The sequence below is a fragment of the Primulina tabacum genome, chromosome 12, assembly GCF_025594145.1.
Source record: "Primulina tabacum isolate GXHZ01 chromosome 12, ASM2559414v2, whole genome shotgun sequence".
NCBI classification, from domain to species: Eukaryota; Viridiplantae; Streptophyta; class Magnoliopsida; order Lamiales; family Gesneriaceae; genus Primulina; species Primulina tabacum.
This window is the reverse complement of record NC_134561.1, coordinates 5,776,450-5,787,077: the sequence shown is the minus strand read 5'-3', so window position 1 is coordinate 5,787,077 and position 10,628 is coordinate 5,776,450. Positions and strand designations below refer to the sequence as shown.

The 10,628-nt window shown below is 34.2% G+C and overlaps 1 protein-coding gene across 1 annotated transcript; it reads right to left on the bottom strand.

Moving 5' to 3' along the window:
• Nucleotides 1-1,355: 1,355 nt before the first annotated feature.
• Nucleotides 1,356-2,370, bottom strand: LOC142520934 (zinc finger protein ZAT6-like). The gene has a single exon (XM_075624096.1). The coding sequence runs from the start codon at nt 2,315-2,317 to the stop codon at nt 1,601-1,603; it is 717 nt and encodes a 238-aa protein (XP_075480211.1). The 5' UTR covers nt 2,318-2,370; the 3' UTR covers nt 1,356-1,600.
• Between the last annotated feature and the right edge of the window lie 8,258 nt (nt 2,371-10,628).

Sequence of the window (10,628 nt, the reverse complement as noted above, 5' to 3'; positions counted from 1 at the left end):
TGATTCAAAATCAACGGCATAACGGCATTAGAACGATGTCCCCGGTAACTCAACAATACGAGATATCAATTACAATTCATAACCAATAGCCAATACAATCCATAATTAATCAATAATCGTAATTTCAATACCAAATCTGTATATCTCAATCATATCAATTCTGAAAATCATAACAATTGTATAAACAGTCTGTTCTTCGATCTGACTTCGAATATACGATTACTGATATCACCAGAACACATAATAATAATCAAATCACAATTCCTCCAAAATCATAATTTCAAATCATGAAATCAATAAAACTTACGTCTTGTAGTAGCTGTCGACGAAAGAATCACAGAACTGTGTTCGGATCAAAATTCTGATAACCGGAGCTTATAAAATCAAATTCGAAGCAAATTAAGAAATTTGAGAATTCCCTGAAGCTTTCTTTCGTTCTTGCTGTTTCATCTAAAGGAAGAATGAGATTTTTATATATCCAATTGCATGGTGAAGACAAGTGTCCCACTCAAATCCCGTTAATTGCACTTTAGTCCCTGAAATCTTCACTATTTGCAATTTGCTCCTCACAACTCTTTTTTAATTCAATTTCAATCCTATGGAATTGTAAAACCATGGAATATGACTCAACATTCCAAAATTCATAAATTAAAAATTCTCGAATTAAAATGATAAAATCTCGGGCCTTACAGTTAGAGTGCCTATGCCTGAAACCTTTCCATTGCTCCAATAATTTTATTTGTTTTTCAAGTGTGCAGATCATCTAATTCAGGCTCCCTCAGCCTTGTCACTAACATTAGCAAGGAAGGAACACGACTCAGCCCAGTGAATTGCCCACCTAGCTCCCTAGTTTACCCCGACATCTTCAACATATAACTTTTTGTACCAAGAAAAAAATGATTATCATTTTTAAGGGATTCACATAACTCATCCCTTACACCCCATATAGATCAGACTGAAATCGTTAAGTGTATTTGTTGTTATCGCTCGGTTAATTTTTTCCACTATTATAATTTGATATTGACCATAGCAATGTTATGTTCGTGATGTATGTGCGCGAGTGTTTTCGTGCAATTGGATCTTTGGTACCAAATAAACTGAATTTTATTATAATATTTTGTCAAAAAAAAATTAAATTATTTTGTTATTTAGCATTGTTTGGTTAATGAGGCAATCAAGGAGATTTGATTCTTAGAATGTATGATGTAAATCAAGGTTGAATGCAAATCCTTACATGTTCACATTGCAAGTGACAAAATGGTCCATTACTATATGTTTTTTTGTTGCAATTTCTAAAAAAAAATTAATTAATAATGGGCCCATTGTTAATAAATATTAAAATATAAATATTACCCATCACCAAAAATATAAATATTTTATTCAATTGAGAAAAAGTAATAAAAGGTAAATAAACTAACAATGTGTGACATATCTTAATTTGAAAAGTAATAATTGACTATAGTCGAGGGTCGTCCCACCCATAATTTACTCACAAAATTTCTCAAATCAACAAAATATGAATTATATAATTTGATTTAAAAAATTAAATAAATAAAATTAAAACTTATTAAACTATATTAATTAATTATAGAACAAAACATTAAAATAATTTTAGCTCCGAGAGCAACGCAAGACGCGGCTTCTTGACGGGGTGACGGCTTTCCACTTCCCCTTCCATACGAGAACCGAGACCCAGCCAGGACTCCGGCACCACCGGCAAATTCAAGTCGAAACCCCGGTAAGTTACGACGGCTGTGCCGTCGGATGATGTCACCCTGTTGTTGCAGGCGCCGGCGCCTTCGTAATGGCGCCGCATGTGTCCTCCCAAGGCCTGTCCGGTGGGAAAGCACTTGTGACATATGGAACATTCGTGGGTTCTACCTCCGGCAGCGCCTGAGGTGGCGATGGCGGTGGCGGTGGTGGCTGAGCCGTTGTCGCCGCTGGTTTTCCGATGGCTGGCTTTGTGTCCTCCCAAGGCTTGGTAAGACATGAAAGCCTTGTTACAAACAGAACACTTGTACACTAAATTCTGGACTGACTCCACTGCTGACGGCAGCGGCGACGGAAGACGGGCTCGGTTGGGTGAATTTTTAAGCTGTTGGTGGGCGGTGGAGGCGGAGGCAGACGCACCGCGAGCGAGCATGATGAGGCAGAGTGCAAAGTACTCGTCTTCATTGACGGGCTGATGGATTCCGCCACAGGGACTCTTGGATCGCTTGCCTTTGTTCCGTGACGACTCTTTGCGGCGGCGACTTGGTGGTGGTGATTGAAACGGCGGCGCGGGATCCGCGGTTGAGTTCAAAGCTTCAAGCGCCATCTTAATTATAGGTCAAGAGGTATGAAAAAGAGCGTTGCAGTATTCAGAATAGGGAAGCTATCAGTTGCATATATATTACATGCTAATAAGGTAGGGAAGGTTCTTGACAAGTGTTTGTGTGTGTATATACGTATATACATGTCCATCGGACATACTTATGTAATATCGAAAAAGGTGACATATTAGATCTGATGAGACACGAAAAAATTGTATATCTAAAAAGTGAGTGTCACTTCGTCAATACTCGTATAAATGAGCATAATTGGTGTGCAAACATATACATATATAATTAAATAAGAGTAGAATAAAAATTAAAAATTTCTAAAATTAGCAATTAAATTCTAAAAATCTTGTATTTAGTCCTCATTACTAATAAATCAAATTGTGAAATCTAAATTATTTGTCTCTAGTTGATTTTCATTAATAAATTATAATTTGATTTGATTTGATTTTGTACCAATAATTTGAACTAATTTATCAATGAACTACTTGATATATATTTTGAAATAAAATTAGTAGATGGTAATAGAATACTAGTTTTATTTTAAATATTAAGATACATTCTGTGTAATTAATCAAATAAAACTATATTTATCTTGTGCTTCAAGAATAATTAACCCTACAAAATTAACTAGTAATTTTAATATAGTTCATAACTAAACTAAGTCAATAAAATAGTTTTTTTTTTTATCAAATCGACATGGTGTTGGGTCTGTTCTACGATTTAAATGATTGCAGTCATACCATTATTATCAAAAATTATTTTCGATAAAACGACAAACATTCGATTCTATAACATTTACTGGTTTTTCCGGTAAGAAAATAGTATAACTTTTTTTAGGAAATATAAATTGACTTATTTTATTATTATATTTCTATTTTCATATTGGAAAGAAAAAACACGTTTAATTCCAAAGTGGGTTTATTACTTGAGGTGCAAGTGCAAGTGTGTGAGGTCAGAGTGACAACATTGTTTTGAGCAATGGAAGTATCCGACTAAGCAAAGTTTAGAGCTCGGTCCAAGTCAAAGCTCCTACGCGCTCTATTTCTATCCGAATTATTATTTACTTAAAATATAATCTAATAATAATTATGGGAAAAAAATTTAATATTTGAAAAATATTTAATTAAGGTTGATACCCCGTGGATGGGCCACTACCCCTTGCCCATCCCAAGTCCAAATGGAAGACAGGTCCATCGAGGGCTCATGTATTCTTCTATAAATACCAGTTTTGAGTGTTCATTTGATTCATTCAATATATTGTTTTCAGTAGCACCCTTAGCTGCTCCCCCCATATATCCTCAATCACTGACTTGATTGTCAGAGGGGCTACACCAAGACACCTTCCTGACCCCCTTCTAACGGTCTTCTTCGTGATTTCAGGCACAAGATCATTTCAAAACCTGCGTATGTATTAGTGACGCTTGCCGGAGTCAGACCCTAAATTTCCCGTGAGTATCACTTGGCGCCGTCTGTGGGAACTTTGAGTTGAGACGTAGAGATGGTAGGCAAAAGAGGGAGTAGAAGAGCTACCTCAGCATCATCGCGTCCTCATAGGGGACCCGAACAATCTCATGTTGAGACAAGACAGGAACAACCGCATCTTGAGACGAGACGAGAACAACTTCGTCAAGAGACAAGAGCCGAGCAGCCCCTTCACGAGACAAGGGTCGAGCAAACCCGTCCCAATAAGAATGTGGGGAACTTGACCCTGGAGCAGCTGGGCCAATTCATCACTCGGACAGTGGATGAAGCCATGAAAAAGAACCAAGAATCTATGTTCGCTGAGGAGCAGGCCACTCGCCAGGAGCGAAAGGAAAATGTTGAGGGACAGCAGAGCAGGATGGAAGAAACACAGCCCCTCCCAAGTGAAGAGAATGCGGAGATGGGAGAGATGTGGAAGAAAATACGGATGTTGAGGCAGTAGGTGGGAAGCCGAGCACCGACCCCCAAGAGAGGAAATCCTTTTTCACTGGCCATTCTGGAAGAAGGACTTCCCCCGAGTTTCCGACAACCAAATGTTGGAGAGACGATGGACATACCGACCCAGAAGAGCATTTGGGGAGATTTTAGAATGCGGCTCTGTTGCATCAGTACACAGATGGAGTGAAATCCCGGGTGTTTTTGGGCACGTTGGTGAGGTCAGCCCAGCAGTGGTTTAACACCTTGCAGTCTAACTCCATATGTTCTTTTGAGGACTTTTCAGTTGCTTTCTTGCACCGGTTCGCCAGCAGCAAGAGACATCAGAAAAATTATTTGAGCATGTTCGTGATGAAACAACAAGAGGCTGAAACTTTGCAAGAATTTGTCCATCGTTTTAACAATGCAGCGCTGGAGATACCAGCGGCTACCCCGGACATCATGATAAGTGTTTTAACCCAAGCCCTGAGAGGAGGGGAGTTTTTTAAGTCGCTGTTCAAGAAGCCTCCGTCGAGCTATGATTATCTGTTGGCTCGAGCTGAGAAGTATGTAAACTTGGAAGATGCCCAACGGTATAGAAGAATGGAGAACCGGCCCGGAGGAAGTATGGTTGAGGGAGCAGAGAAAGAGGGAAGGAAGAGGGGTGCGGGGGAAAGAGAGGAGGACAGAATTACGCGCTCTATTTCTACCCAAATTATTATTTACTTAAAATATAATCTAATAATAATTGAGGGAAAAAATTAATATTTGGAAAATATTTAATTAACGTTATCTTTGATTATATGGTTTTTTTTTCCAATTCAAGTGAGTTATTAGAGTATGTATCATGTGCAACGGTGTCTCTCTCTCTCACACACACATATATATAATACTGATTGACTCAGTTTACCTACAATGAAAAATATGTATTTTTGACATAAAAATAATATTTTTTTTACTCGAATCAACATATATTGCACAATATTTCTTCATAACATAACTAACGAAAAATAATATTTTTGTAGTGAAAATTAATATTTTTGACAAAAAAAATAATACTTATCATGAGTCGCTGCAAGACATGTAGGAAATCTATTTCACAAAGTTGACTCGTTAGACCATTTCACGTGAACTCACATGGAGTTATTAATATCCAAAAAGATAGTATAGAATTTATATCTCCCTCTGCAGCGAGTAATATAAATTAAGCAAAAATTTGTGTCAGACGGTCTCATGGGTCGTATATTGTGAGACAGATATCTTATTTGGATAATCAATGAAAAAACATTACTTTTTATGCTAAAAGTATTACTTTTTATTGTGAATATCGGTAGGATTGACCCGTCTCACAAATAAAGATTCGTGAGACTGTCTCACAAAAGACCAACTTTATAAATTGAATAATTTGATGGTTATTAATTAATGCCTACGCAAGTCAAAGCCATCTTTGTGTTAGCAGCCAGGAAAAGAATAAAATGTTTATTAGCGTCTCTTTCAACTATAATTCAGGTGACACCAATATGGTTCATGACATATTGAAAGTAGATGATACAAGGGACAAAGAGGATAATGGAAAATGTTATATTTTGGTTATATTACTTGCATATTTATTTTTATCTATTTTTTGGTCATGTCGTTGGTTTATTTCGGTCTCAAACCAATTAAGATTACTGACGTGAAGGCGGAAAATAATAACGTGCTTCATTGAAAAGTAACTTAAATTGAAAAAAATGCAAGTTAATTGACTAATTCAAGTTACACCAATGTTGAGTAGACTAATGTGGGTTGATCTTAAGCTAATTTAACATTGTAACTATTAAATTTAAGTTTGGAGGATCAAGCAAGTACCAATTTATAATCAATTTCAACATGATGAAGTAAAAAATGAATGGAACGAATTCGTCTATGCCTAACTGGGTAATGTAAATTGTAATAAATTTTTGAGTTGTATTTCGGATACATTTTTTAGGTCAAGTTTGATTTCATTTGAATTTTTTAGTAGTTAGGAAGTTTTTAACCAATTACTTAAAGATTACAATATATTTTTCATTTTTTGAATGAGTGATTTTGTGAATCTAATGCATTTTTAGTTATAGATATTATGATATTGTTGTACGTACATTTATTCAATTTTGGTGAAATGGAAAATATTTTTTAACTTCAATACTTTATGAAACAAAATGAACTTAAAAAGGTAATTCAAATACTTCATAACTTTTAGTTCAAAGATAATTCAAACATAAATTACTTCGTGAATCGATGTAACTTGTGAAGCCATGTTTGATCATGTACTTCGTTATTTGATGGAACAAATGAAGTAAAAGAACATTTTTACATCGGAATCAGACTTATTTTGAACCGGATATGTCTCCTTAGACCAGCCAAATATTTCATTTTTTTATTGGATACAACCTTGGCTTTAAGACAGTAAAAAATGACCATTTTAATTCATATGAGTCTACTTCGATAGTTATATATTTATTACTTCATTTAATATCCGAAGTATATCAACAATATTATTCTAGATAGAAAATAGTGAAAATAAATCTTTTTTTTTTTGTCATGTGACTCGAATGTTTTCCATTTTTTGTCATTTTATTAGTCATTTACGGTATTAGTCCACTAATTTGTATTTTTCGATTTTAGTCCTTTTATCAGATTGTTGACGTGATGCCGAAAAATGAGATCGTTTAATCGAAAACTGTTAACATGATGATGACTATTACTAACATGTACGTTGTCACGTAAGCATTTCGATGATAAGACTAAAACTGAAAAACGAATACACAACTTAGTAGATTAAGACCGTGAATTGAATAATAACAAAAGCAAAATTAAAACACGTACAAATTACAAGATCAAATATATATATTTCTCGAATAGAATGCAAAAGAAAATAATTTGAATATAGTGGGCTATTAAGTTTAATTTATATTACCTTCTTCGGAAAGCTAACTTAGTTTATGATCTTAACTTTTTTTAAAAAATTTGTCAATGACCTTTCTTTCACATTTTGAGTTTTGAAAAATTTGATCGTTTTACTAGTCCAAACGGATATATCGATATTAAAAATGTTAAATATTATATATTATTTTACTTTATTTTATTTTATTAAGGTAATATAATATAATTTTTTAAAAATGATAAATTTGAAAGCGAAGTCGGTGAATCCATTCATCAACATTTACCGTAGAGGGGAGAAAGATAAAGACAAGGTTTGATTTTTTTTTCGATCTTGGGACTTATCGGTTTATCCAATTGACGAATCGACTTCAGTTCTGGGATCGTTGACACGAGATCTTTGATTTGAGGTACAAATTTTATATTTTTGGTGATGTTTGAAATTCATCGATTTCTGGAATAAATCCGATAAATTGTTCAATCATATAGAAATTGAAGATTGTTGGATAGTGTATGATTTTAACGAATAAGAGAAGATTATATTAGTGTTGTTTTGAATTATTCTCAATTTATTAAAATAAGGGATTTTAATCGTTGGATTAAAACTGAAGAGTTGTTTATCAGTTGTTATTAATTTTGATTATATATTCGGAGTCTACAAAGTATATATAGAATACTTGTTGATATGAAATTGTTGTAGTTTAGCGGGTGGTTTTATATAACTTATTAATTGAAGTTAATTTATTAGGTTGTATTTGATGTTAGTATTAATAAATAAATACACCGGAATATTAATTGTAGAACGATGAAGATGTATAATTGAGTATATATTTTGTTGAATTATTTATTATTGGGATATTTGAGGTTGTGCATTGAAGCTGTTATGATTGTGTTGATACGGTGACAATGATTTGATAATTGTTGTTGAATTATTTAGATACGTCACAAGCCTCGGGATCAAAGAAATAACCAGATTTTATATATATACTCGATTAGCAGGTACGTGTTGACGTACGATCATATGTTGTTATTGTTTAGTATTGGGAAATACTATTGTGTTGATCGATGGTAAATCACCGGAAATGGTTGATTTGATATTATATCTATTGTTGTTTATTATTGTTGATGTAATGCCTGAATTAAATATCACAAATTATGGATTTAGTAATGTGAGATTACTAAATAATTAATGATTTTTAACGATAGAAATATGACATATTTTGGTCATATGAAGTCCAAATGATTTGAAATCGGAATATAATGTAGAAAACTCAAAGATATAGAAGTTTCATGTTTTGAGTTTTGGAAAATTTGATCGTTTGTCTAGTTCAAATGGATATACCGATGTTAAAATGTTAAATATTATATATTATATTATATTATTTTATTAATATAATATAATATAATATTTAAAAAAAATCAAAAATAAAAAAAAAATGTTGAGGCGGTGGATTTCATTCGATGAAATGAAATGAATCACAATCACACTTTAGCAGCTTACAGATCGAGCACGGCAGTGAGGAGAGAAAATAAATAATAAGGTTTTCGATTTTTCTTTTCGATCTTGCGATTTATAGTTTTATCCAATCGATGAACCGACTTCAGTTCTGGAATCGTTGACACGAGGTCTTCGATTTGAGGTATAAATTTTTATAGTTTTGGTGATGTTTGAAATTCGTCGATTTCTGGAATAAATCTGATAAATTGTTAAATCATACTGAAATTGAAGAGTATTGAATAGTGTATGATTTTAACGAAGTAGAGAAGATTATAGTGGTGTTATTTTGAATTATTCATAATTTGTTTTAATTAGGGATTTTTAATCGTTGGGTTGAGATTGGAGAGTTGTTTGTCAGTTGTTATTAATTCTGATTATATATTCGGAGTCTACGAAGTATAGGCTACACGTTGATATAAAGTTTTCGTAATTTGACGGGTGTTGTAAAATAGCCTATTATTTAAAGTTAATTAATTAGGGTGTATTTGATGGTAGTATTGTGAATTAAATAAACCAGAATATTAAATTGTTGAACAATACGAATTTATAATCGAGTTTTATATTTTGTTGAATTAATTGTTGTTGGTCTATTTGATGTTATATATTGAGGCTGTTATAACTGTGTTGATACGGTGACAATGATCTGATAATTATTGTTGAATTATTTAGATACATCACAAGCCTCAGGATCAAAGAAGTAGCGAGATTTGATATATATACTCGATTATCAGGTACGTGTTGACGTACGAGCATATGTTGTTATTGTTTAGTATTAATGAATACTATTGCGTTGAACGATGATAAATCACCGGAATTGGGTGATTTGATATTATATTTGTTGTTTATTATTGTTGATATTGTTGACTATCGTTGTTGGGAGACGTCTCGTTGATGTTGTCACGTTGATGTTGTTCGTTCAACGATATTGCTGTCGCCGGAGTTGGGGTGCGACGTATCGTTGATGTTATTCGTTCGACGATATTGCTGTCGCCGGTGTTGGGGTGCGACGTATCGTCGATGTTGTTGTTCGTTCGACGATATTGCTGTCGTCGGAGTTGGGGTGCGACGTATCGTCGATGTTATTGTTGCATTGTGATGTTGTTGAGGTTGTTGATGGCTTGATTGTCCAGAGACAACAAAAGGGGTATTTCTGTTATCATTCCAGTTATATTTTATATTGTTGATATTATAATTGTTATGTATTTTGATGATGATTGTTGTGTATGCTCACCCTTTGAGGGCTGTTTCTGTTGGGCAGGTTACAGGACTATGCGTGAAACAGGATAGTGATGAAGGACTAGGTGTGTCTAGTCAAACAGTCCTGTAGTTAATAGTAAATAGACACAACATGGTTCATTGTATTATTTGAGTTGTATGTGTGTATTTATTATACTGTTTCTGCTACACTGACGTAGATAGTGTGGTGATGGCATTATTTTGTCGTATATGCATTATATTATTACGTCGTTGAAAAGAAAATTTTTATGCATATGACGTCACATGTTGTATGATTACGTGGCGAGGTTTGGGACGCCACATTTGGTGGTATCAGACCATATGTTAGATGTCTTGGATGGTTAGGAGTTGGGTTTGTGATGAGGGAGTTGGATAGCGATATTATCTGCGTGTGTCTGTGCATTTGACTTGTTATTGATGATTTCTCGATATGATTGATTGATCTTTATTTGCGTGTGCTTTTGTGCGAAAGGTGTGATGATGATTACTGGATTGTAATTGTTAAATGTTATGATTAACAATTTGATTTCCAGTGATGGCAGCTGGAGAACAGGTACATCCACACGAGGAAACAGAAGAGGTTGACAGTGGGTTTGGACAGATGAATCCATTGCCACCTCCTCCTATGGGACAGGCACCTGCAGATCAGCCTTTATTGCCTGGTGAGTTGACTTTGGTACAGTTCAGCAGTTATCTTCCACCGAGATTTGATAGTTCTGAGACTGGTGAGCGAGCTGAGGAGTGGATTGAGAGGATAGAGCAGATATTTGTGACCG